The sequence below is a fragment of the Porites lutea genome, chromosome 4 (assembly GCF_958299795.1).
Source record: "Porites lutea chromosome 4, jaPorLute2.1, whole genome shotgun sequence".
Classification (NCBI taxonomy): Eukaryota; Metazoa; Cnidaria; class Anthozoa; order Scleractinia; family Poritidae; genus Porites; species Porites lutea.
The window spans coordinates 22629948-22654912 of NC_133204.1; the positions used below are offsets into that span (position 1 = coordinate 22629948).

The 24965-nt window shown below is 39.3% G+C and overlaps 1 protein-coding gene across 1 annotated transcript in view; it reads left to right on the top strand.

The window, feature by feature from the left end:
* Positions 1-24965, top strand: part of LOC140932928 (proprotein convertase subtilisin/kexin type 7-like) — a 26638-nt gene continuing 1673 nt past the window's right edge. The window contains exons 1-20 of the mRNA XM_073382430.1: positions 1-586; positions 2840-2936; positions 3598-3635; positions 11684-11772; positions 12416-12489; positions 12909-12999; positions 13894-13948; positions 14150-14288; positions 15180-15280; positions 16113-16225; positions 17355-17409; positions 18012-18119; positions 18996-19098; positions 19889-19941; positions 21188-21285; positions 21966-22060; positions 22321-22411; positions 23244-23358; positions 23900-24075; positions 24550-24882. Coding sequence (XP_073238531.1) covers positions 134-586; positions 2840-2936; positions 3598-3635; positions 11684-11772; positions 12416-12489; positions 12909-12999; positions 13894-13948; positions 14150-14288; positions 15180-15280; positions 16113-16225; positions 17355-17409; positions 18012-18119; positions 18996-19098; positions 19889-19941; positions 21188-21285; positions 21966-22060; positions 22321-22411; positions 23244-23358; positions 23900-24075; positions 24550-24882 — 2477 coding nt within the window. The 5' untranslated portion in view covers positions 1-133. The remainder of the gene's footprint in view (positions 587-2839; positions 2937-3597; positions 3636-11683; positions 11773-12415; positions 12490-12908; positions 13000-13893; positions 13949-14149; positions 14289-15179; positions 15281-16112; positions 16226-17354; positions 17410-18011; positions 18120-18995; positions 19099-19888; positions 19942-21187; positions 21286-21965; positions 22061-22320; positions 22412-23243; positions 23359-23899; positions 24076-24549; positions 24883-24965) is intronic.

The following is a 24965-nucleotide window of genomic DNA, read 5'->3' on the forward strand; positions in this document are numbered from 1 at the left end:
TTACCTGAACGTGAAGACATGGCGGAAAAAGAACAGGGGAATCGCCGCATGCTGATACATTTTTCCTTCGTTTTCTAGGCTGTCATCGTTGAAATGCGAGGGAATCTCTCATCTAGTTTCTTAGTGACTTGTTATGCTCATTAAGCTGGCGGAATGGCGGCTTTTGATGTTTTTCTACCGGTATGTTTTTGTCTTGTTCACATTTGGCTGGTTAAGATACAGCGAAGGATTTCTCGGTAAAACAAGACTGAACTCTTCAAGTTTCTCACCATCATGGGCTATCCGAATACCTGTGGAACATTATTTGAACATAACAAAGCTTGATTTAATAGCAGATCATATCGCAAACGAGGCGGGCCTCGTAAACCGCGGCCAAATAGGTGGTCTTGTAGGACACTACCTGCTCATACATAATACTTTCTTCAATCAAAGCGGGATAAAAGAACTTGGTAAAATGCAAGATATTATAACGCAACATTTAGCAAATCATCCTAAAATTGAGTGGTCAAGGCAGGAAGTTGTACGGATGCGTCACAAGCGAAGCCTTCAGTTTAAAGATCAATATTTTCCTAGTCAGTGGCATTTGGTAAGAATTAGAGTCGCCCAATTCCTTATTATTAATTAATAATTTATTATTCTACTATCTTAAATTGAAACCAACTACAGTTCTCGTTGTATTGAACCTAACTTTTTTTTTGTAGACTTAACTTTGTTGTAAAATTAATTATTCTACAGAGTATTTTTAGTTCAAGTCTTTATATATGCCACAATATATTAACTGAGATGTGAGTCAAAGAGATAATAATATAATATGGTAAACAAAAGAAATTCATGACTTGAACCTGTAGCAGGATAAATTAAAGAAGACAGGACCACTTTTTATGAGGTGTAATGAAAAGATCTGGCAGTTTGACTTTGCAGTAACAATATGAAAAGTACGAGCAAATGATCAATCTGATTCTACATGTAATTTTGCTCCTTAAAATTGACCAAAATAAAGAACACAATATACAGGGTGGCAAAAAGGGTTTCCATGATGTGCAATGGATGCCAAGTTATCAGTGTGATGCCTTTTTGGGCCCAAATTAGCTGGGTGAGGCGTTATTGGGCACAGCAGGGTGGTGCCTTATTTACCATTTTCATAACAAGGGATGTGTGATTTTCCTTATGAATTTCCTGATTGGTGCATATCATGTGAAACTAGAGCACAGAATTTAGAAACAGATATTCATGACATCATTTTCTGGTCCTTTTTCTTGTCCCTCAAGCTCACCTGATTTCCTGTCAAAAATAAATCATTATAATTTATGACCTCTATTCTCAGATCATTGAATACTGGTTAACATAGTTAATATTTGAACAACATTATATTTCAGAGAACCCTTCTGTACAATTAAGCTTATTCAACTAACTGTTAACGCATGATCCTATCCAAAAAGGATACTGAAAACAATTTATAAGAGCTGATTCATTTAATGGGTTGAGCTATTACCATGTTAACTTACTGCAATAGGCCTTTTGCATTAGTCGAACACATGATCAACTTTTGGTAAACACAAAAACAGTTTGCTTTTAAAAAATTTAGTTAGCATGATCTGAAAGAGCTTAATATTTAAATTAGGTTGCAAGTAAATTGTCAGCCGTATATCTCAAAAGTAGCGATTGTAATGGCCACTTAAAATTAGAAGGTATTGTATGAGAAAAACAACTCTTGCCACCCAGTCATGCTTAAATGGTTTTCCACTCAACTCCTTGTGAATTCTGAAATTTTTAAACTGTCGTTAAATCTTTCCCTTACGCTTTTAAGGGCTCAAAGTGCCTGCTATGAGTTAAAAGGATTGATTTACAAGGATTTGTATGGAAAACCTTTAAAACGGGACTAGGTGGCAAAAGTTGTTTTTCTCGTATAAATCCTTCTAATTTTCGACGGCCATTGTAATCGCTAGTTTTGAAATATATGGCTGAAAAGTTACAGTTTACCTAATTTTAATATGCTCTTTCAGCTCAAGCTAACAAAATTAATTTTTTCAAAAGCAATCTGTTTTCGTGTTTACCAAATGTTGATCACATGATCAACTAATGCCTAAGGCCTATTGCACCTCATTTACATCTTGATTCAGCTGTAGCTAATTTTTTCCCTGTGGTGCATGATCGTTAAAAAAAAACAGCCAGTGTGATACATGACAGGTACCCTGCCCCCTTTGCCACTATGAATATATTATTTTAAAACCTTGTTGATATGATCGACCATCCTGTTATTTTGACTATCGTTTGGAGTTCCCAGTTCTACTTGTCTGTGCAGTTGTACCTTCATTAACATGACCTGCAAACTTCCTGTTGAGACAAAGTTATTGGAAAATGAGACAAACACTTACAAATAATTGACAAATATTTGTAAAGTATACATGTACATGTAAATAAGCATTCAGGAAAAGTTGTTATGTGCCAGATAGCCAGCAGAATGATAGTCTGAATACAATTTTATTTATTATTATATAGTTGTTTAGAATATTTTAGTACCATAACATGATGCAATTTCTTTTAGTATAACCACTTAAAAACCAAATTTTCATGACCCTTGGTAGCTGTATTAATGGGGTCACACTCTTCAATAGAACCAGCTTACATGTACAACTATGATTATTTATGAAACCACCTATTAGTAATTACTAACTGTTACTGTGATATGTTATTTAGTAATAATGGTCATTTTTCACGATAAAATTTTTCTAGAGGTGAAGTTCTTTTTTGTTGCAAACTGTAATGCCTCCCTTACCTGTTAAGTTGCATACATGTAGGTAAAGCCATTCTCCTAAATAATTGCTAAATATTATAACAGGACAATTTGAGGTTCATTGGACATGACATCAACGTTACTGGCGTCTGGGAAAACAATATTACAGGACGTGGAGTAGTTGTTTCAGTGATTGATGATGGTTAGTAATATAATAATTATAGAAATTTACTAATGATTTTCTGCCCTTTCTGCCAATTTTTATTATTTCTAAATGACTTGTACTAGGATATATGTATCATTATGCCACTGGCTGAAGGAAATAACTTTCCTCTTTCTTTCAACCCATAATAATTATATGTATCGCTAGGGGATACTGCTTTTTAATGAAATGTTAAAAGTTTTTCCTCCTTTGAGAAGTGTTTTTACAAGTTGGTTGTATTACTAATATTAGCAATAGGAAAAAAAATAAAAGTTTTAGGGTATTCATTTTCTCAGTTACATTGTAAATACAGAGTAGTGTAGAGAACATTACTTACCCTTACCTTGCCTCTTCATGCTCCATTGCGCATACGGCCTCCACCCTTCTCCTCCAAGCTAACTGCCATCTTGATCAAAGACCATGACCCAACCCCCTACCTGGAGGGCTGAGCATTGCAATAAATTATTTGTCTTGTCTTTAACCTAAAATCTGTCCAGCATGGTTGTACCCACCTGAACCAAGGTTCCAACTGGAGTAGTTTCCAGTGGCCATCAAGGCACACAATCTTCCCCACCACATTAATGTGCTATACTTAGGGAGGGCAGGGAACATCAGCTCGGTCTAATTTAACATTGATAAAATTTTTTTCTCTTTTTTTTAGGTGTGGAGTGGACCAATCCAGATATTCTTGATAACTATGTGAGTGTTTTAGTTATAATATTCTGTATACTAATATTAAGAAAGAATAGTGACTGGTAGCCAAATATACTATGGCTATGGTTGCACACAGTTAGAACATGTTTGTCTTTCATATGTTCAAACGACAGTAAATTTCATTATTGTGACAGTAAAACTTTTAACTGAAATAATCTTCATTCAAAATGTCCTCCTTGATTAACAGCAATGTGTAAAAGTTAAATTCATTTGTTATTCCAAGTTCTAAAGTTACATGTACAGTATAGGCTAAAACACTTGTGCATTTATTTGATCATGACGGCCTAAACGAACATTTTATTAAGCGTGAAATTGTATTTGCTAAGTGAACCTGGAGTGATGTACGAAGTAATTTTTTCATTGATCATTTATTCTTGTGCTTAGACATAACCGATCAAGTACTGGGAATTAACATCAACAGTAACTGAAATGAAGTAAACAAATTGAAATAATTTTTTTAAGCAATTGTGCCACAATAGAAATGAATATTAAAAGCTTTTATTAATAATGATGACGATGATAATGTTGATGATGATGACGATGATGATTAACTCAGTTATTATGATAACAAAATTATATAATAATATAATGCTAATATTAAAAATTAACTGTCAGACACCCATAGGATGATTATTTAAACATAGTTGTTTATTCTGTTGCATTAAACAGTAACAATTAAAGCAAAACTATCTGGAAGAATCTCGAGTCAAGTTCCAAAGGTCTAATCTCTACGAGTCCGAGTCCTACAACAATGTCACGTGATATAATCACATGATATCATGGCATAACACATAATGCAACTCTAAATGTCAGTAACATTTCTTCCCATCCTGAATTACAGGGAAGCTGAAATTGGAATACATTTTAACCGAAAATCATCCTTAGCTTAAAGGTCATAGCTCTCTGAACTGTTCTTTTTACACATTAATCTGATTATGCTTTGGTACACGTATCGAATCTCCAGGGGAGAGATTCTAGTTATTGGTCGCTTAAGGGTCTTACCATTAACCTGTATGTCCACCACTTGTACAAGGCCGTCAAGGCCAGAGTACGTCTGCTCCATGCGCCCAACATTCCACTGCTGCCTCACTGTACCGGGATCAATAACAACGACAACATCTCCAACCCACAAATTGTCATTACGAAAGTACCTTTTTTGTCTTGATCCAATCTGTGGTAAGTATTCTTTCATCCATCGGTTTCACACATGTCTTGTAATTTGTCCCATCTGAAAGTGGTTTAGAGTAAAGACGCGGTCACCGTTAGGGTCGTCACTCACAGCTGTTAAAGGTCTCGAATCAGCACACTTTTGACCCCAGTGAAGATTGTCTCCAACTCCTCATCATTAACTCCTGCATCACCGAGTACCGCACAGATAACTCGCTTTGCTGACGAGATCATAGATTCAAAGGGTCCACCAAAATGTGAAGCAGCTGGTGGATTCCATTTCCTACTCACTCCCTTGTTGGAGGTCATCCGTTGTATCTTGTCTTGGTCCATAGCAGAGACCAGATCTTGCGCATACAAAGTTCCTTCAGTTATCACTTAACATTTGCTGCGGCCATCCTCTCCGCGGAGGCAATCTGACAAACACGTTAAGAAATGCATCAGTGTCCAAAGACGACGCCATCTCTTGAGTGGCAACAATCGGTTTTCAAACAGAGGAACAAACACAAATAGCGCGGCGCGTAGCTCGACTCTTCTACGTCCTTGTTTGGTTAAAAAAAGTTCCTCCAAAGTCAACTGCACAACTCTCGAAAGATCTGGAGGATTGCTGCAGTCTAATCTTCAATAACGGCGCCATTTGCTGGTGAACTGGCTTTGATCTAAATCGTCTCGCTCACTCAAAATATTCTCTCGTGACTCTTTTCACTTGTTCACGAAAATGGACCACTAAGTATTTCCCCCGTACATGTTTAATCGTGTAGTTGAGCCCCATCTGATGACCCTCTAATCCGTGGTAGTATTTAACAATCAGTCCTGTGACGTGATTCCTCTTAGGCAGTATGATTGGACACTTTACATCATATGTGAGATCGTCCGCATGTCGTACATGTAGTCTGGTGTCGGACCTCAAAATGCCATTAACTAATACTGGATTAAACGGTGCCAATGTTCTTCCTCCTTGTATTTCCTTGTTCATTTTCAATGGCTCTATCTCTGCTGATTACACTTTAGACTGAACCTCCCGAATGATATATTCTTCAGCGTTTTAAAGCTCTAATGGCCTCAGTTCACCTCTCCCTCTCTTTGCTCAGCTGGTTTCGTGCAATTGTCTGTAAATCGACGCACCCTCGCTGTCAGACAAACTAAAGACAACCCAATCTCCAGTTCTCCTTTCGTTTCGACTCGATACCATTTCGAGTATCTTGAGGAGTCCAGTCACCACACCTCTTAAAGGAGCTGTGTCACGAAATTCAGCCAAATTAGGAAATTACAAAATGCCCGTTAAATTACGAGAAACACAAAAATAACCGCTTAAAACTTTAAAGGAAGGTTAAAATAACATAACAGAAACAACAGATGCCACGGATGGGCAAAAGTGAAGAAGATTGAAACAGATTAAAATTAGGGTTTTTGAAAACTGTTCAGCTTAACAGTTTTTCAAAGTTGATCCCCGCTGCTTGCAACCTCAAAAATAATGCTCAGGAGACATATTTGTTCGTCTCGGATCTCTGATTTTGTCATTTACATGTAATTTCTTGGCTTACTTTAAGTTCCATAGCGATTGAGGACGAACGTAGGGCGAGTAATTGGCAAAATTAAGCAAAATGAACTGGACTGCCGTGACACAGCCCCTTTAAACACTTGCAGTTTCTTTACATTCTTCAGTTATTTGGTAACTGGTAGCCTCCTTTGTTGCTGTTTGTTTTGCTCTTTTAAGTTCAAGGTTCTCTGTTGATGTTGGCTTGTCAAACTTGCATTCTGGCCAGTCTTGTTTTGACTTCTTCAGAAATTCCGGCCCATTCCACGATGAGTTGGCGTTTGCTAACTCTTCTGCTGTCAGGCCTTGTTCAAGGTCGGTGGGGTTTACATTGGTAGGAACATAGCTTCACTGATTAGGAGCAGATAACTCATGAATTTCCCCAACACAATATGCTATGAATGGCTTGTACTTTCTACTCTGACCTTGGATCTAGTACGCCACATTCATACTGTCCACCCAATAGGTCACTCTATTTGTAGGTATCTTGAGTGCAGAGCAAACTTGTCTTGTTAATCGCAATCTGATGAGTGCAACTAGAAGCTCTAATCTGGGGATGCTCACTGCTTTCAATAGTGCAAGCCTAGACTTGAACATAATCAATCGAGCAGTAATGCTGCCACCCTCATAAATATGACGTGCGCAAACTACAGCTGCATATGCGTTCTCTGAGGCGTCGCTGAATGTATGAATGCTCAGTTCTTCCACCTTAGGACTTGGGTCTTTCAAACACCTTGGGAGTTTTACGAGTTCATGGTCTTCCAATTCTCGAAACCACTCTGTCCATTCTTGCTGATAATGTGTCTGCAACAGTACATCTCAATCCCGTGCCTCCAGCATAGCCTTTGGAATTAGCGACTTGGACCTGATTACATAAGGTGATAAGAGGCCTAATGGGTCGTAAACTGCCGCTGTTCGCTTCAAAACATTTCTCTTGGTGAATTCGAATCCGTCTAACTGTAATGAGTGTAACTGTAATGAGTGTCTAAAGGAAAATTAATAATCTGTGCCGGCCCACAGGACACCCAGCGTCTTGGTTGTTAGTAATTGTCTCTTCTCTAAGTCTGTCTCAGAAGCCCTATCTTCTTCCACAACGTCAGCAATTACATCCGGTTCATTTGAGAGTCTTACATCCGGTTCATTTCAGAGTCTTCCAGTTCGGTAAGCTGATTTCTTGTTTCTTTCGCCTCATCCACCGTAGGTGCCGATGGCATCAGATCATCCATTGAACAGTGTTCTAGAACTGCATTAGCTGCCAATGGGTAAGTCTCCTTGTGAAGTCTGGCATGATGTTGTCTATCTTACTGGACACAAAATGAACAGTAACACCCTCTAAAAACAAACCTCTTAAAATCATAAACCTTTGCTGTATCCTCACTGCCCAAGGACCAGTGTACAAGAATCTGTGAAGGGGCCTGTCCACATTTGGCTAACATCGCCAGCCAAGGCAACTGGCTCCTTTCTAAACGTAACTAAAACGTCCACAATATCACTTTACGACTTACGACTTGGTAGTGATTCACTGTTCAAACTCTTTCTGTTTTGCTGAGCTGAGCTGTCAAAAAACCCGAACTTTGGTTGTGGCCTTCTCTGCCCTTACCACAGGGAAATGTGGAAGGAACCATTCTGATAGTGGTTTTGGTTCATCCTCTGGGACTTCTCGGATATGTCCTTTACTTAAGTAGTCTTCAACCACTGGCTGGTAAGCCTGTGCCAGCTTCTCATCTTGCATTAACTTTTTCACGACTGTATGAAGGCGCGTCTCTGTCATCTGTCGGTTTGGCGGTAATTTGGTCTTTCATGTTTCCAAGGCACAGCAACGTCATATCTCTCACCATCAAACCTGATTGATTCGTTCACTTTATCAAAGGTAAGTTTCTCTTCGGGGAAAAGTGGTTGCTGCGGTGTGATCCCAATGGCTTTAAGGCTCCAAAATTGTTTCAGCAGATAGTTCAGATCTCCAGCACTACACTTTGCCTGCCGTATGTGATAGGTGTTAAGGTAACTAGTGTTACTTGCTCCATGTCCCTCAGACATACCAATGGTACCAATTGCTGTCCACCCCAATGGACACAGTGTGGCACTAGGTTTATTGTCGCATCCACGAACCTCTTTCATAGGAAACAGCAGGTTGTAATAATCTGAACTAATAAGAACAGCCATTTTACTTCTTTTTCCAAGTTTAGGAAAAGGAATGTCCCTCAAATGTTTCCATTGGTCTTTGATTTGCAGCCAGTTGGTGGGTTTCATCACACCACAGATGTTATTAGATGTTTTCGCTATAATGACTGTGTTCACCCGACCATCCAGACTCTCCAAGCCAATCTCCATGGTTGCTGACTTTAAATTGACTTTCTGACCATTAGCAACATTGATAATTACTTTTTCCTTCCTACCATCCAACCCCAGTTCCTCTACCACATCGTCATTAACATACGACGTATCACTACCTTCATCCAAGAAACAATTAACTTGCTATCGTCTGCCCCCTTGTTTCAGAGAGACCGGAACAGTCCACATTGTAATACTCCTCTGTTCATGTTCTTGCACTATTTCATACGTACTGGACTTGTTTCCCTCCGTCACAGATGTGTCATCCTTTCCCTACGTGGACCAGGAGCTACTTTCTCATCATGAAGTAACCGGTGGCGTCGGTCCTTGCATCCGTCAATTCCACACTCTCTGCTCCAAGCACATGAGTCACCAAGCAGCGGTAGCACAGTCCAAGTTTCTTCGCCGTCTCCCATTTCTTTTTAAGTTACGTTCCCTTGAACACGTCACATTTCCAAAATGGGTGTACGCACTTTATAGAGATGATCACGTTTCTCTTCCGCGGTCTCGAAATAAGACTTGGTTGAGCTCTTTCCTCGTGCATTTCCAACACTGGGCAAACCATACTTAATTTCTGATGCTTGTAGCTGGTACTCAGCTTCCTCAGCAACCCAAGTGACTCAGCTCGTCAAGAGACTTCATGCTTCCCTTCTCTTTAATCCATCGATAGTACTGGCTAAGTAGAAGACAAAGAGCTTGAGGAAGTTTTTCCAGCACAATTGCATAGCACAGAATGTTCTTCCTTCCAGGTCAGCAAACTTTATATTTTCCTTTAAAGAAACCACAGTCCTCTCAAGTATGTCAGCAAATCTTTCTAGCTCTCTCGGATTATCAACTTTTATTGGCCTCATCTTTCCTAGCTCATCGATATAGGCTTGAACCTGTCGCCTGTTTCCCCCATACTTTCGATTCAACCTTGCCTTAGCCGCTTCGTAGGCATGATCCAAGTAACCTAGCTCTTTCACCGTTTCAGCCACCTCTCCTTCTAAACAACTTTCGTGCTGCAACATTTTAAACTGAGCTGACAAATTCGTTTCATCCATACAATTGGAAAATGCTGCCCGCCACGACTGATATTCTTTCTTGTCGCCCAAAAACTTCGGGACTCGAATCTGCTCAAGCTGTTTATTTGCATCGACCACGTGACCATCCTTGCCATGTGCGCCCCGGGGGGGTACTTTAGGAATTTATGGGTGGGGATGTGCCGCTGGGACCCTGGAACCCTTAACCTATACCAGAGCTAGTTCAGCTGAATTTTGCTACCCTATACTAGAGTAAACTCCCTAAATCCCCCTATCCTAGAGTAGCTGTTTCCCTTGTCTAGATAAAATCTTCAACCAACTGATCAGTTTCCTGAAAAATGATACCCTATCCTAGACCCAAACGCTCTGATTTATATACCCTATCCTAGAGTAAACTGCCTGAAAACCATACCCTTCACAGCGGCACATACCTATTTAGCCCATATATGGCAGTACCCCCCCCCCCCCCCCGGGATGTGCGCTCGCAAATGTGTCGCTCTTGTTCGTGTTGTTAATATTTTCTTCGCTTTCCTTGCTGTTACTTTGCGATAAGAAAAGCCGAGCTTCCTTTGTCTCGTTATCCACACGATCTACCATTTTATCCGCTTCATCACCTGTTGAAGTTGTAAGCGAGGCTTGCTTATTTTCGCCGCACGAAGTTTGAAGTGAGTTCAACAGATTCAACAGTTGGAAACTGCGTGGTACAAATTTCTGTTAATGATATTTCATCCCGTCGCTTGTCGATGTCCTGTAGTTTTTCCGAGCCTTTTTTGTATTTGCATTTTCGTCGATAATTCCGCTGCTAATTCGTTCAGAAGATTCGTAATACTTGTCTTAATTCTTTAACTGTTCTATTTTTCTCTTCTTAATTCCTCCAATTTTCTCGATAGCCTTCCCTCCAAATGTTTCCAAGTTCGAACGAGTCCGTTGCAAATTCCACAATACTGGTTCCGATTAGAGTCCAATTATTACACCAATATGAATATCCGGTCTCCGAAGAAACAAAAATACCGTAAAATTCCGAAAATAAGCCCCGGGGCTTATATTTTTCAAAGGCCCTTTTTGTGGGCTTATTTTTTGAGGGGCTTATATTCGGAGGAGCTTATCTACGGAAGGAAATTTGCGTCTCAAAATCGATTGGGCTACCCTTATAGTTGGAACGAAATTTACCGTTTTTGCTTTGTTTTACTTTGTATTTGAGGGGAATTTCCAAGTACAGGCCCCCCGGGCGGGCTTATATTTGGAGGGGCGATTTAACGGAGGTTTTTTTGCGTTATGAGTTTGGGAGGGCTTATATTTGGAGGGGTTTATTTTCGGAATTTTACGGAATTAAACAACATCAATTAAAAAAGATATCTCGACGAATCTCGAGTCAAGTTCCAAAAGTCTAAACTCTAGTGCTACAACGTCACTTGATATAATCACGCTATACCATGGCGTAACGCGTAACGCAACTGTAAATGTCTATAACAGAACTTTTAATTAGCCCATGTTTAACAAAACCGCGTTCTAAGCCATTTTCAGTTTGCCCATCGCTTTTATCTAAACACCATTTTTCGTGAACAATTTGAATAAAGCATTTGCGTAGTCTGGAAAAGCACTTATTTTCAGTCTTAAATTAACCCCTTAAGACAAAAGATCTGGAGGTCAATGATTTCTTAAATTGCGGTCTAAGGGCCTGTTTACGTGGAGGTGGGGGACCCCAGATAGGTGAGGTAACATGCGGCGGGTCACCCCACCTTTCATGAAAACGTGATCAAATTAAAATGAGAGATTATAGGGACAGGCTGGTTACCCCACCAAAGCGAGTGACCTCACCTTCCTGGAGTCCAACACCTCCATGTAAGTTAGACTTCCTTGAAATAACTGGCCCGATTTGTTTTAATGTTGTTACTCAAATAAATCATGTAGGAATAAAACCAATTCCTAATAAATTAAAAACTAAAAAGTATCTCACTTTTTAATGATGATCCTAGTGTTCAGAAGGTAGCTGGGATATAAACTCTAATGATGATGATCCTATGCCAAGAGCTGATGAGGCAGGCTTAAACCATCATGGTACAAGGTAGTAACATACAACTTAAATGCTGTTCATGTAGTTATGAATACCATCAATTTTAAAAAAATGGCAAACTAAAAGAACCTTTAATACCTGAAATATATCAGGAATGTTCCTTGCGCAATGACCAGTTATACTGAAATACGTGAAGACAGGTAAAATCACAAAAGTATTACCATTGCTACAATATATTTCCACTTTTTAAAAGGATATTTTTATGTTTAACATTTAGTCTCCTGGTAAATACTAATATAACAAATTAATATTTTCCTTGAAAAAATGAGATTAACTTCTAAAGTGAAACTCTTAAACTATATCGTAGAAAATCAGACTAACAGAAGTTAATAGTGAAGATAATTAACATTGTTTAGCTTATATTAATACTTCGATTTAAGAAATATATCCCACAATAATAATTATATTGTGCTGATCATCTGCAAGGCATCTGGTGGCAGTGATGAGGACGACAAGTTGCAAAACTGCTCCTTATAGTGATGGGTCAAGTGATGCTAAAAGATACTGAAATTCCTTCCATTACCTATAGCAGTATGCATAGCACAAATGCTAATGAGGATGAGGTATGTAGGTAGGTAAGAACGAATTGTCCCGTAAAAATTCTAAACATTTTTTGTCACTGTTTTCCTGACAGGTGTGCTGGTGAAATTGCTGCTGTTCCCAACACATATTGTGCCGTGGGTGTGGCATATGGTGCAAAAGTGTCAGGTAAAGAATTTTCACGTGAGCTGACTTGCAAAGCTTTTTCCGGTTATTGGGCAGGGTTCATCTAAGGAGGGTCTGAATTCCAAGACCGTTCATTTGCTGTATCGAAGAGGAAGCCATGTCCCTGTTGGTGTTTTACTTAATTGTATTTATCGCGGTTGTTCTCGTCGCTGTTGCAGTTTCAACCCATCTTTATGTTGTTTGCTGACACTTCATTTGTCTTATGTCGCTTTTCCAGGGCATGTCACGTGACAGAATTTTACCCTATCAGGGCCTTGTTACTACCCTGCGAGAGCATCCGGTTTTTTCGGCTTTAGTTTCACCCACCGAGGAAATGGAGAGAGAAGCGACGACCGGAAATACTTCTGCGGTTCGCAGGCTACCTTGTTACTGACACCTATTGATAATTTTATTTTAATCAGGGGTGCGAATCTTAGATGGACCAATGACTGACAGTCTTGAGGCCATGGCATTTAACAGTAAGATGGATATCAATGACATTTACAGCTGTAGGTCAGTATCCATGGTAACATGACAGTTTAGTCATGTCTCGCTATTCAGTAGAATTACTTTTTAGGCTTTTAACCAAACATTGGAAACTGGCCATCCTGTAGGCAAGTTATGTCAAGAAACTATAACAGATTTAGTGAATTTTCCTTGAATTTCTTAATCCAAAACTGGGCCTGTACAGCCTCGACACTCTTACCTTTGCTAATTACAGCCACCTCTAAACAATGGCCAATTTGTTTTGTCCTGGCAGATACGTTACCTCTTGTTTTAACCTCTCAACTCTGGCTGGCAAACTTGAATGTTTTTAACCAACCTGGTTTTCTGTCTGTGTGTCATGAAATGGCGACGAGTGAAATTAGAAAATAATTTCAGGCGCGTTTTGTCAAAATTCTTATGAAATTGTCAGATGTGTGACAAAATGTTGGTGAAATTTTTTCAGTAATCTTAATTTCACTTGTCTATATTTGATTACATTAACATCATGAGTGACAAATTACACTCACAATCTTGGTTTTTAGGCTTGTTTGTGTTATCGAGAACTCCACGCGCTGAAAAGTTAAGGGCTTAAATTTTGGCATAAGTTCGGATTTGATCCCACGACATCTTCATTCTTAACATTTTTAAACCTCGACACCATCTTGGCACTGCAACATACGAACTGTTGCCTTTTAGTTGGCAGTTTTCACAATTTGTTATTTCACATATGAAAGTATAAGTTAACTCTGAAATTTCGCACCAAGATTATGGGGTACCCAGTCCGGTATTTTGTTACCTATGATATTATGATATTCACGGTGATCAGTTGGTTTTTAGAACAATTTGTTGGTGCAAATTTATAGTAGTAGTTTTTAAGTCCCACATCACTTTATCTGTTGTTGTTGTTGTTGTTTTTTTCAGCTGGGGACCTGATGACAATGGAAAAACAGTTGATGGACCTCATCAGTTAGCGCAGGTTACCAACTCATTTTGTTACTCTAATGAACCTTCATGATCAACCTTGGGAATAGACAAAGAACGCAAAAACAGTGAAGGCTTAACCGGGGAGTCGTACGCTGAATGCGTGGTGAAAACTGCACACAAAATTATGTCCAATTGTGCTGAAACTCTGGATTTGTGTGAGTTTTGATTTTTTTTGTTGTGGATTCGCTTTCAGGCTGCCCTCGCTCATGGAGTCCTAGCTGGGAGGAGGGGTTATGGTAGCATTTTTGTAGTGGCGTCTGGTAATGGAGGTCATTTTAAGGATAATTGCAACTTTGATGGATATGCAAACTCTATTTACACAGTTACAATAGGTGAGTGGAAGAACTGTAAGGAGTAACTACATGTACTGACAGTTTTTAATGACGTCACGCATATGAAGTTTAATTCTTTAACTCCCAGAAGTTACCAAAGTCAAAATTCGAGAAAAGTTCTAAATTATTTGTTTTCAAATGCGGTAAAACTGATGGTACCGATGTAAAAGTACTGTTAGAGGGGTTTCATTTGAATGGTCACACCTTAGGATTTTGTACACGGACTCAAAAGGTAGAACCAACTTATTATAAGAGTCGATCATTTACTGTGGGGGTGGAAGAGTTAAACCTTACCCTTGTATACTCTGCCGGTAAGCGGACACAGTTGTCTTCAAGGAAGAGAATTTTCACTTCTTTTGTTTCCACGCTCCTGTTTCCCGACATCTCAAGCCTGTTTTAGTATCACAGTAGGAGAGTATTACATGATAGTATCACAGCCAGTCCTAGTATCACAGTACATTATTAGCCATTGAATGGTACTAGTCAAAGACCGTATTGTTAAAGGCAATAAAACAAGCCCTGAATACTGTGGCACCTGGTAGACGCCGGCGACAACTGTGACTCTTTTGGGTCGCAGTAACGCCTTTTCAAAAGATAAAATCTTGCCCTTAAAATACGACACCTGAGAACAAAAAAAGTGCTTAATTTTCACTTGTTCAAAGAAAATTTAGTCGATGGAAAAAATCACCTTTCTTTTTAAGAACTATCCAACAAATCTGTGGCTACCTAAGTTTTGATTATTGTGCGTAAATTGTCTCGCCAGTTTTCTTGAGGCCCATGAGGATGCCTTGCCCACCCATTGAAAGCTCAACAATCTCCCAAAGAAGTGAAAGATTATTGGATATCTGTTGTATGATGTGAATTGTTTGTTGTTTTCTTTGTTTTCGTTAGGTGCTGTGGATGAGTTAGGTGATATGCCGTATTATGCAGAGCATTGTGCGGCAATGCTTGCAGTTACCTACAGTAGTGGCCAAGGCATGCAGAGAAACATAGTAAGAGCTATATATATTAGAGAAGTGCCGCACATGTTGTGCGGTACGAAACTAGTTAGTAATAAAATGCCAAGTCGGAACTTACGTTGATCAGATCACCTCGATTTATGGATTAAATTCGGTTTTATGTACTGTGTTGATAACAAAATGGCTACCGTTATGTGGTTTAAACGATGAAGCTTTGTTATTGACGGGGAGATTTTCGAATTCGACCCGCTAATGATTGATATTATTTTTAAAAGGACAGAACAGAGGAGAAGTGTGACATCAGGTTACCATGGTAGCAATATTTCTGGATCTCAACAACCTTTGGATCAATTTAGGTTCCTGGGAAACTGCCCATCTACCCCTCCCCTAAACTAACATTAACACTTGGTCTCAATCGTTAGAGCGGAGCCCAGAGCTCGTTTGAACAGAGAATTGAGTTCGATTGTATAATTTCCACATCCAAACTGTTCAATTTTTCATCGTTCTTGGCCAAAAGCTTGTTGCTTGGTGTGGAGTATACTTAAGTGGATGGGGATGGCTGGTCCATTGGAGTTGCTGGTGCTGGACATAGGTCGGAAAAGTAATTTTTGCTTCGTTGTTCAGTGTTTTGTAGAGCATGCATAGCCTTGCTATTCGCCTCCTGTGCTGTGTAATTAGTTTAATGCTGGGGAGACACAGCACTCCTCTCTTGAGTAAGTCTCGGTCACAAAATGATTTCCATCTTGTGATCCTGTACCGTCTCTTTAACTACTAGTTCTCCTTGCTTTGCAGAATCTGTTTTTTTTGTTAATATTTTGGCAAGCCAATTTGTTTTCTTTTTTTACTGTCCTCTGTTGTCGTCCAGGTAACAACTGACTGGAGACTTGGTACTGGTACCGGGTGTACTGACAAACACACAGGAACTTCTGCTGCAGCGCCATTAGCTGCTGGAATGATAGCATTAATGCTACAAGCCAGGTAAGATTAACGTGCAGCACCTGCCAAATGCAAGCCCCTGAAACTCACGTCACTCTTAACTCTGAAAGGACAGACGCACATAATTATCGTGATATCGTAAAATCAGCTTGCAGCAGAACATGCAGGCTTAGAACCTTCCTGGAAAACGCACCAACTCTTTAAGGTCGCGGGTAATAACTTAGGTTTATCACAACCCATCCCATTCTCGGAGATGGAGGTACTGTCAGTCAGCTGTTCGGACGAGGAAACGGTTTGCTTAGCTCCGTTTTGCCATCCCGACTGACTTACCCTAATTATCCGAGGATGAGTTTCCTCCTTAACGATTCTTCTTATCGTTCTACAAGTAACAGAACTTTCAACGGTTTTTTTTTCAGCTGTTGATAAAACTTAGTTAGCAAAATCCGAGGACACCGCTGGAAGGAGCAATGTGACGTTAGTAAACGAGTAAGACGTATCACTTTCCGCACTTTAAAGTGATACGTCTTACGCGATCGAAGAACTATCGGGAATTTAATAGCGACGAAAAAAAACCCTCTGGTACCGAGGGTATGTGGTGGGGGAGGGGAGGGGGGGGTATAAGTTTGTGCCGACCACCAGGCAAACGTCTTGTAAAATTTCACGACTTTGAGGAGCTACATCTTCGTTAGTTTTTATCGAATCACTTTCAAATTTGACAATTGTACTAATATAAAGGCGCTCTTTTCAGTGGTGTCGGCGGATTTTCCCTAACTGGTCCAGGTCTGCCGGGAGACATTTGGTTAACAATCGTTTGTAACTCTTAAGAATCATTGTTGTTGTGACAAAGTACCTTATTCTCACTTAATTTCGCGAGTATTAAATCTCGCCATTCTCGCGATTAGGGAAAAATCCCGAAATTTGATTACGCGAAATCTAAACATCCCCTAAAATCCCTAAAATTTCTCAGAGAAACCCTAAAAATCGCGAAATATGGCTCATTATTTTTCACGAAATTTAGTACTCGCGAAATTAAATGTGAGAATAAGGTGAGGAGAAATGAGATAAGAGCTTTACAAGTTTAATCTCTACAGACTCTCATGGAACAAGCGGTTGTATTGCTGAAAGGCGTCCCACTGATACTGAAGGACTTGCTAATTTGTTCCTTTTTCAGACCTTGTCTTTCCTGGAGAGATGTTCAACACATCATTGCCATTTCTTCCGTTAAGGTACGAGGGTATTTTAAGTATTATGCGTGATCCGAAACAAATGTGTAACACTAACTGCACAGGACACCCACGATGTAAATTGAAGATGATGTGTTTCTAACTGGGTCGGGCACGAAGTTAGATTAGGAATAGATCCTAGGGATGGTAGAGCGAGTATTTCCTGCCTCTAGCGAGGAGTTGCGCGTAAAAGTTAAAAAGGAAGTTGCATGTCCACGCAGGAGGTGTTTTTCCATGTGCCCCCATGTTTCGCTTTCTCTAGCTACTCAGATCTCGTACCCATAGTCCTTTGGCTCTATGGTCAGCGGATGGTCACGAGGAGTTCTCCCTTCGACCAGTAAGCCCGCGGACTAATATCACGCATCCCTCACACGGTCCACGCGGTGCTAGAAATGAACGAAACAAAACGAATGCTTGTAGAAAAGAAAGTTCAAAATTTGACTTCTACAAACCGTATACGCTATAAGAACGACATCTTTTTATACAATGGTCAGTTCGTATTTCGTTACTTTTATAAGCGTTAAGTCGTGGCTATACTCTTCACTGTTAACCTCATTTATGACACCCCCTACAAAAGAGAGTTACTTTTTTACTTTTTTCTTCAGCACGATGTAGATGATAATGATTATTATACAAATGGGGCAGGATATCATCATAGTCATAAATACGGATTTGGACTTCTGGACTCATGGCGCCTGGTCAACACTGCTAAGGTATAGCGACAGTGATAGTGATGCAGATCTTAATCTTAATCAGCAGTAATAGACAAAATAGTGGCTACGTGGCAGTTAATGCAAAACATAGGCTATTCACATTCGGTAAATCTCTCTCAAATTATCCGTCTTGATTAAAATCCTCAAAGGAAAACAATAGGGACGAGTCAAGAACTAGGAAATACGCCGTGTTTTGCCAACGGGCTCGCCAGGATAAAAAATGACTAGAAATGTGAACGCCAGATACTTCGGTTCAGTGATGTGCAGTCTAGGATTTTGTTAACAGAATGATGCTAAGAACTACATTAATTGTGATAAACATAACTATAAGAAAGTGTCAGTCGATTAGACGTATTTGAACATTTTTGGACTCGAGAGTTAGGGTGGGTAATATAATGAACACTGGTTAATACAAGCAAATTCTCCTAAAGAGCTTTCTATTGAAGGGTCACTCTTTATCTGTAGACTAGAACTGCTCTATACAGCATATTTTAATTTGACAAACCAACTAACCTGCAAACAAACATTTACACCAGGGTGAACAATACAGCGTAGTGGTAGCCTGCGTAGCAAGCGTTTCCGTGCGGTTTAGGAGCAAAGAACGAGGAACGAGAATCAAAGACCGTGCGAAAAATTTTTTGGCTCTTGTTTCATTTCTCGCGCGGCCAAAACCGAGAATCCCGTTCCTCGGTCTTTCTTTGCTCCGAAACCAAACGGAAACGCTTGCTACGCAGGCTAGCGGAGTGGTTTTCATCTGAGTTGTCACACAGTCCATAAAAAAAAAAGAACTGAAGAGAGAAATAACTGAATTGCATTCCAAAACTGAATTGTCTGTAGTAGTGCTATGATTAGAAAACGTTTATATGCTGTCTATAGGTATGGGAAGCAGTTCCATGGATGACATCTTGGTCAACCCCTGTTATTCACGTAGAGAAACAAATTCCACCATCAAGTAATCAACTCATAGAAAAATATTACGGTATGTACAGGAATATACTGAACAATTATTGAATAAAGCTAAGTATCATCTGAAGAATTATGGAGATCTCGGAGGGTGTTATCTGCCGAGGCCTTGTCATTAAAAATAACTCCTAGTTTAAAAACAAGCTAAAACATGCTTACCTCCATCGATGTTAAGTTCATCTTCGATAATGCTTGTTTATCGGCATGTTTAGGGGATAAAGGGTTGTTCAGTTCTGCAAATATTCCCCAAATAGTAGACGTCGTCCGTCGAGTTGTCTTCTTGCTGTTCTTGCTATGTTTTTCTTCTTAGTTAGCTAATAGTTCGCCTATTTCTTCTAAGTGAAGCGTGTGAAATATTCCGCCTTTTTTGGACTCACAACTTCGTCCCCAGGTCTTCTCGGTTAACTTTTCAATAATCTGGCAATTTTTGCTGCACACTTGACGTCATTTTTCACATATCACAATATTTTCCAATCAGAAACGGGGAAATAATTTTAATGAATAATAACAGCGCGTTCCTTCATCACTCTCGGATAATCCGACAGAGCTGTTCATGAGTCGTCGCAATAAAACTAAGCGTCCAACCCGTCAAAAAGCAGAAACGGGCTCCATTCCCCTGAAACCTTTGAGGTATCCGTGCCCCCCTTCGCTTGTAATCATATACTCAGAATCGGTATGGATCGCAAGTTGAACAGTCGATACAAAATGGCTGTGGTTCATTTTCCGTACGAAAATGCTGTGATGATGAAAACCCAGGCTTATTTTCTTAAGGTAACCCCGTTAATGCTAATTTTGTTTATTTACAGTTTCGAAAGACATGGTTACAGAAGTGGTAACTTTAGAACACGTAACAGTTACTGTAAGTATAATGACTCATGTATATAGAGAGATTTAGAATAACGCTTAAGGCAAACGGCAAACGTGAATTTGTACCACGTGACCAAGTTTTCTCTTTACATATCTTTTACTGTTCTTTTCTTCTGCAAAAAAAAAGTAGTTTCACGTTATCTTCATCCATAAGAGTTGTTTCAGACTGTTTTTATCCGCTCATTTTCTATTTTGAGACGTTCCCAATTGAGTCTGCAGTTTGCCGTTTGGTGAAATATGGTCATGGCTGACCACATGTATGGTGGTAATTATTATTGTTTGTCAACAATACCGATCGCTTCACCTGGAGACACGACTCAATCCTTAACTTCATCGCCAAGTCACTTCAACCCGTAATTAATGTTCACTCTTCACTCTATGCCAATGTTAATGGTTTTCTGAATCCCTCAGTAATTACTGGTGAAAATTATCGTCCAGATCTTCTTTTCCTAATCCAGTCCAAGTGCCTATATGTTCAGTTCTAGAATGGACAGTTGGTCTTGAGTCTAACCTTAATAACAATGCAGTGCGTGAAAAAGCAAAATATCTGAATTTGATCAAGGAAATGAGTAGAAATTACAAATGTGTGAAATTTGTAAACCTATCCATGAGCTCCCTTGGCGTTTTCTCCCACAAATGCCCCGCGTTCTTACACATGATGAATGACATTGGCATTTGCAAAAAGCAGCAACATTATATAATCAAAAAAATGATAGCTAAATAGCTCTTTTAATTATATTCTATTGTTGTCCTTTCTCTGCATGCTTTACTTCATTCTTTTACATTTTCAAACATTTTATAAGTTCTTAACATATTTTTACACCTTACACATATATATGCTAATTCTCTTAACTTCTTACTTACTTGAAAATGACCGAAGATCGGCCGAAACGTCGTTTTTACTCCGTGATTTTTACTGTGGTAAGTTTTAGAAAACCCTTACTTATAAGATTACATCTTTTGTTGTAGAAACAGGAATTGGGGCTCAGACTTAATACAATTTTGATTTTTTTTTTTTAAATAATTCAATCTCAAGCAGCCGATTGTAAATTGCCTATACGTAGCGAGATTTACAGTTGTACATTTAAAAACACAAATAAAGTTTCCATTATTATTATTATTATTATTATTATTATTATTATTATTATTATTATTATTAATTTCGCTAATTCTAGTCATGATAGTCATGTAAATAAAGCTCGTTTTTGTTAAGTTAATCTCTTGTTTCATTTTTTAAGGTGAACCTACAGCACCATCATCGTGGTAATTTAATGGTTAGTTTAGTGTCCGCTGAAGGAACAACGTCCAAACTGGCAACAGCCCGGCAACTCGACAGGTGAATCAGACTTCCTATGTTACAGCAGTTTTGAATTGTGTATTGAGCTTTCCTACGCTACGTAATTGACTGACAATTCTCATGTCACTCTCCCGACCAATCAGAAGTGAAACCACAACAATTTACAACTTTTTTTTTGCAACTTCCTCGCTAGGATTTTGCTGTTTAAGTGACGGCGGCATGAATTTGCTTCAGTTTTAATTGACTTCTTGTTCATTCTTCTGTTTGTTGCCTGAAGTGAGTTGAGAATGCGCTGAAAGCACGCGCAAGACGTGAATGAAAAGGCTTTGCGGGTGTTTGAAAACCACTCTCTCCTTTGTCTGTCTTGCAGTTTCCAACAACAAACTCGCTTGTGTAGTGGTGCCTTACGATTGAATATTCATCAACAAACTTGAAAATTTGTAGAATATACTATACACTGTAAAGTGGAGCAGGCTTGTACAGTTTAGGCTGGGTAGTTTCCCGGGTTAAAACATTTTTAGTTCCGATAAGCTCGTAAAATGCTGTAATTTCCAGGTGTAGAGCGCCATTTTGTGTTACTTGAGAATAAAATACCTTCCATGGCCCCAAGTTATCTTGATATTTTAAATTTGCGACCAACGAAAAAGTCGAACAAAACAAACGTGTGCATTTTCCTCAGTCTGTTACTGTTTCCTTTCCTTCACTAATTACCTGCGCAGATCATCAGACGGCTTTGTGGACTGGACATTTTCTACCGTACGATGCTGGGGAGAAAAGCCACAAGGAACGTGGCAGCTTATAGTTGTCGACAATGGTATGCAATTGATTCGTTTTCTTGTAGTACAACATTGCACTTACTCATTTTCTTTCCTGTTCACTCTAATGGTTTTTATTTTCGACGAATGTTATGGTCATCCAGCCATTTTCTTTTTGATAGGCGTTTTAAAAAGCTATTAAGTCCAAAATGAACTAATCCATAGAGGAAAAAATCTTGCGTCAAAAACATATGGAACAGAGGAAATAAAACTCAAAATGTGTGTAAGGTTTATTCTATGTTAATTTTTCTCATTACAGGGTTTGATGATAGCCGAGGATACTTAAAAGATTGGAAGCTAACGTTTTATGGATCGTCCATGACTCCTGAAAAAATTCACAAGAAACAGAGGTGTGACACAACAAAACTATTTTTGTTATTTGTAAAGTAGTTCCTAATTGTAGTGCTTTTTATTATTTACGTTTTTTAAACCTCGTAACTCAGTGTTGTGTTATTTGATAGCACAGCCACTTTTTATATGAGGCAGCCATTTATTACACTAACAGGGACTAGATAATACGGACCGGGGGAACTGGAGAAGAGGGGAGAATTCAAACGGCAGTGATTAACTCAGTCAAAACTCTTAGACTGCGAGCAGTCTCTTATTTTTCTTTGCAAAGTTACTGCAGGCGAAACCTAAGCACGCGAGCGGCAAAGCGGCGAGCTGCGAGAAACAAGGGCGTAAGCCCGAGAAGAAAAACTCTCAGCTGCTTTCTCTTTCGTTTCATGGGATTTTGTTCAACTCTGAAAGCCGAAGCAGGAACATAAAATAATTTTTCAGAATATATTTTCATCTCTCTCCAGTGACTGAGTTTTCCTCTTTTTATAATTTTTCAATACTCCGAAACAAGATAACACTTTCAAAAAACATGAAAAATTCCACACACAAAAAAAATTCAACAGCATCGTTGCAGAGCGGCGACTTCAACTTTGAAGAATGATGATAACAGCCTCTTCTTTTGTACATTGCCGCAGTCAAAGTAGAAAATAAATGATGGGCCAGTTTTCTCTCGGCTTGTTCCTCTTTCCATTCTTGATGAGCTTGTTTTCGTGTTTAGTCTGGCTCACTCTTTCTTGCAGTCTTGCCGAGCTTGTTTTTGTAACGAACGTGCTCGGCTATCTGACTGAAATGAGGAACGTAGAGTGTACAAACTGATTAATAAACGTGGTGCTATGTTTCCAGACTTGTTGAAGAAGCGGCGAGTGGCAAGTACCTCCATAGTGATGACACACCACCGTGCCCTCACAGACCCCCACTCTACACCCCTCAGGACGTGGTTTCCGAGAGGACCCTCAAGGTGTGTCTTATTTTCATTTTATTTCTAAGCGGCAAATACTGCAGATTTCCAGCATAACAACGACGTCAGTTAAGGGCTAAATTAAAAATAAGTCATTTTTGCTTTTGCTAAATACCCTAGTGTGAATCATTGTAAACTTTCGTGATTTTTTAACAAGTCAAGTGAAAGAAGGCCGATCTCACTGGGAAATTGATTGGAACGGCCACCGCAAAAGGGATAAAGTAGCTGAAGTTTGTAGCTCTGACCCTGAGTCAGGGTGTGGTTTATATAATAGAGCACTTTCACACGACGTCACGTCAGTAAATTGGTTTTGTTATGTAAGCTCTTACATGTAAATGAACTACGTTATTGATAGAAAAATTATTGTAATTTGGCAAAACGAGTATACAGGAACACAAAATTCGTTCTCGTTCTTTTTTCAATGTTTTTTCTTCATTTCTTTTTTTATAATGTGTGCTTTACGAATCATCAAACGAAAAAAGTTATTTTCCCACACAGTGACTATGATTCCTAATAATTTTGCTAATGCGTTGTATTTTAGGTTCTGCTTCTGTTTGGAGGCTTCTGTTTTCTTGTGTCCATCTACTTCACTGTTGACGTAATGTTTGATAGCGACGCTGGCGATGAGAAAAGTCCCGATCCGACGAGCGCAGAACCACAAGAGGGGACCCCTCTGTTGTCTAATAAACTGGCAGAAGAGGATCAGATTCGACTAAGGTTAGCATGAAATATTCTTGCTTTCTAAGCAAATTTCATTTCACACATCATAGGAACATCTCATGGGAGTGGTTTCTTTATGTTAGGACTCGGAAACCCGAGATAATCATATCGGAGCGGTCACAGTCGCTCCCTTCGTTTCAATGGTTATAGATATTAAACAAACAATACAAAATGTTGGGTAAAGGAAAATAAAAAGTGGAAGAAATACTTTTTTATAACCCTTTTGTTACCTTTTTCTCTAATAGTCTACTTTAGATGTATCTCTGCACCAATGACCGTTACATTGCTGGTATTTTTCGTTGCTAATCAAGTTGGGGGTTGTCACTTTTGTTTAGAGGGGGATGTCAGAAAATTCTGTATGATGTGGTAAGGATATGAAAAAATAATACCCATTTTGAAAAATGTCCTATGTTCCCCCTTCAGTATACATAATAAATGCAGCCTAAGATTTTTCTATTCTTGTTTATTTAGCCACATCCTAGAGAGAGGCGCTAAGAAAGGAACAACCAACGAAAACCGCACAAAGGAATCTGCGCATTGTTCCACTCCGAGCAAGCACGCTCCTTCCCCGGTGGACGAAAAAAAGCGGGTTGAAGAATTCGAGAAAAGGCTTCGATACGCGATGGAGCAAAGCTTATACTTACAAGCACAACATTTAAGCGCGCTGGACAAGTTTGAGAAAGATCTTAAACAGGCTAAAGAGGAGAGCTTACTCTCTCATGTACTTCACAAGAGTCGCTTGAAAGAACCCACCAGCGAAAAGAGCAAAAAACCACTAAAAGGAATTCTTAAAAAGTCCAAAAGGTAAGAAGTATTTTGTCTCGCCCTTTTCCTCCTGTTCAAAATCGTTGGCAACTTTACACTAGTTTCCCGTTGGATATTGCACT